This window comes from Cibotium barometz, chromosome 15, assembly GCF_041138505.1.
Source record: "Cibotium barometz isolate CiBa-2024 chromosome 15, ASM4113850v1, whole genome shotgun sequence".
NCBI classification, from domain to species: domain Eukaryota; kingdom Viridiplantae; phylum Streptophyta; class Polypodiopsida; order Cyatheales; family Cibotiaceae; genus Cibotium; species Cibotium barometz.
In genome coordinates this window covers 46195888-46198155 of record NC_141060.1, presented here as the reverse complement: position 1 = coordinate 46198155, position 2268 = coordinate 46195888, and the positions used below count along the sequence as shown (strand labels likewise).

Sequence of the window (2268 nt, the reverse complement as noted above, 5' to 3'; positions counted from 1 at the left end):
GTGCGTGTCTGCCACTCTGCTCGTGTAAGCTCCTCTGCTGTAAGGACACGCTGCTCATGAGAAGCAGCACTGCTGCTAGCACCATCACCCGCTGTGCCACTAGGGCCAGCACCACCCACGCGCTCATATGCTGTCACCTGGCTCTCATGTAGGACTCTCTGGTAAGCGTCGAACTCATGTGAGCTCCACTCTATCTCAGGTGGCACCTCAGGCTCCTGGGCTCTATCGTCGAAGATCGATGCCCAATACCCTGTACGTCACTAGGTCGACGCGTGCACGGCAGGATGGGCATGCTGAGAACCGGACGAGCTCCTGGGTGATGCAAGACAAGTGGAAAATATGTCCACATCCTAGGGCATATCCTCCTGTACTATCAATGTCCTCGATACATAAACAGCAGCACGCATCACGTAGGAAGGGTGGTGCATCCTGCGGGAGAGGTCGTCGAAAAACCTCTGTGAGACAGGCCGTGGATATAACGGTAGGTAAGGCACTGTCACGTCCGATGATCTACGATACTCTCGAACATGCAGCATCAGCTGCTCTGCCCTGTGCTGGGCAATCTGCTCCATAATCTGATGATGCTGTGCCTCAGCTCTGGAGCTCTCTACCTCGGTCCGAGCCTACGCAAAAAAGTAAAGCATTAAAATATTTGATTAGTCTCTCATTAGGTATTACTTAAAGAAATTTGTAACTTAGGACCTTAATTATAACTCTTTTACGTGCAAGAGAAACCTACCTGCTGGATGTCGGACTCTCTCAGATGCTGTGCCTCTGCAGTAGCTGCCTCTGCCATCTGTAATGCAGCTCGGAGGCGGTCAATCTCTGCTCTCGCCTCTACCAACTCCTGAGTGAGCCTCTGAGTGGTAGGTGTGGGAACCTGCGTGACACAATCAACCATGCTGCTCATGTAAAAATATAGAAAAGTACATATAAACATGAAGATAAATGACCAAAAAACTTAAGACGTAATATATATGTAAATACCTCCACATCTGTCGTCGGTATAGATCGTGAGAATAGGCGCACCACGTGCTGGATGCTCTCCGTGGTACTCCGTACGTCAATGCCGACCTGCGTGCCAAGAGCCTCTACTGTCGACAATGGCACAAATGAAGGATCTGTGGTAGGTGCTACACGAAGGGCTGGTGGAGGCCGCCTACCCTGGTCCTGGAGACGGCCTCGGCCAGCACCACCACCCGGACGATGGCTGGTGTAATCGACCTCCTCCCCTAAGACAAACTCCGCATATAACTGCTTTGCGAAGTATATGGGAATCTGGCGGTTGTTCGACATCCTCCCATATGCGGCAACATATCGACTATAGATATGTGCCGCCATACGAGGATGCGAACACCGCGAAATAGTGAGGGGCTTGCCCGCCCCGGGCCTCATCCCACGACTATCGAGGAAAAGATCTAGGAAAGCCCCATCCCTAATAGGAGCAAGATCACAGACCTGACGATATGTCAGGCCATGTGACACAGGACCAGCGCGATGGTGGGCTATCCACTCATCTACGTAAACAATATCGTGAAGGCTACGAAGGGACGCAAGCATCGCCTCCAAGTCTGCCACGATATGTAATGTAGACGGAGTGTCTCTAGCACTCCTACGGATAGCCGCTAACTCGCGGTCTATCTCCGCGATGAGGTCCGCAATAGATGAGCGGCCCTCCTCGTGGCCCTCCTCGTGGCCCTCCATGCTAAAACCTAAGCCAAATGTGAAGGGTCCAATGTGAAGGGTCTAATGTGAAGGGTCTAATGCTTAGTGCTAAGTAGCACTAATGAAGCTAAAAACAAAGCTAATGGGCTCACTAATACTAATCCAAATCAAGAGAGCAAGAGAGTGAAAACGACTTGTGAAAATGAGGCAAAAAAAAAGTTTTCCGGTTTTATAACCTCGATCGAGGTTCGGTAACATCATGCAATTTAGGGTTTGCAAGATTAACGCTCTGGATATTAGGGTTAGTGCAACATACGGCCAAGATACACACCTAATTCTAGGGTTGGGGAAGGATCGACGGCTGAGATTTGATATTACTATCTCGTTCGAGGTAAATGGACGGCCACGATTTAAAGGCACTACCACGACAAGGTATCTCGACGGTCAAGATTCATTATATACCTCGATCGAGATATTTAAACGGCCGAGATCGCATCTTCCAGCGTACGTGAATGGACGGTATAGATTGCGTTTCAGTATCTCGATCGAGATAATTGGACGGTGGATATTGCATCTACGTATCTCGATCGAGATATTCGGACG

At 49.9% G+C, this 2268-nt stretch overlaps 1 protein-coding gene across 1 annotated transcript; it reads right to left on the bottom strand.

Moving 5' to 3' along the window:
• Positions 1–276: 276 nt before the first annotated feature.
• Positions 277–901, bottom strand: LOC147631367 (uncharacterized). Its single transcript, XM_086809176.1, has 2 exons — positions 740–901; positions 277–623 (listed from the first exon to the last, which is right to left on the bottom strand). The coding sequence occupies exons 1-2, from the start codon at positions 899–901 to the stop codon at positions 351–353; spliced, it is 435 nt and encodes a 144-aa protein (XP_086665302.1). The 3' UTR covers positions 277–350.
• Positions 902–2268: the final 1367 nt, after the last annotated feature.

Coding starts and splice junctions, on each gene's coding strand:
- LOC147631367 (XM_086809176.1), bottom strand. CDS start 901: ATGGTTGATTGTGTCACGCAGGTTCCCACACCTACCACTCAGAGGCTC. Junction 624..739: donor GAGAGTCCGACATCCAGCAG/GTAGGTTTCTCT, acceptor TTTTTTGCGTAG/GCTCGGACCGAGGTAGAGAG.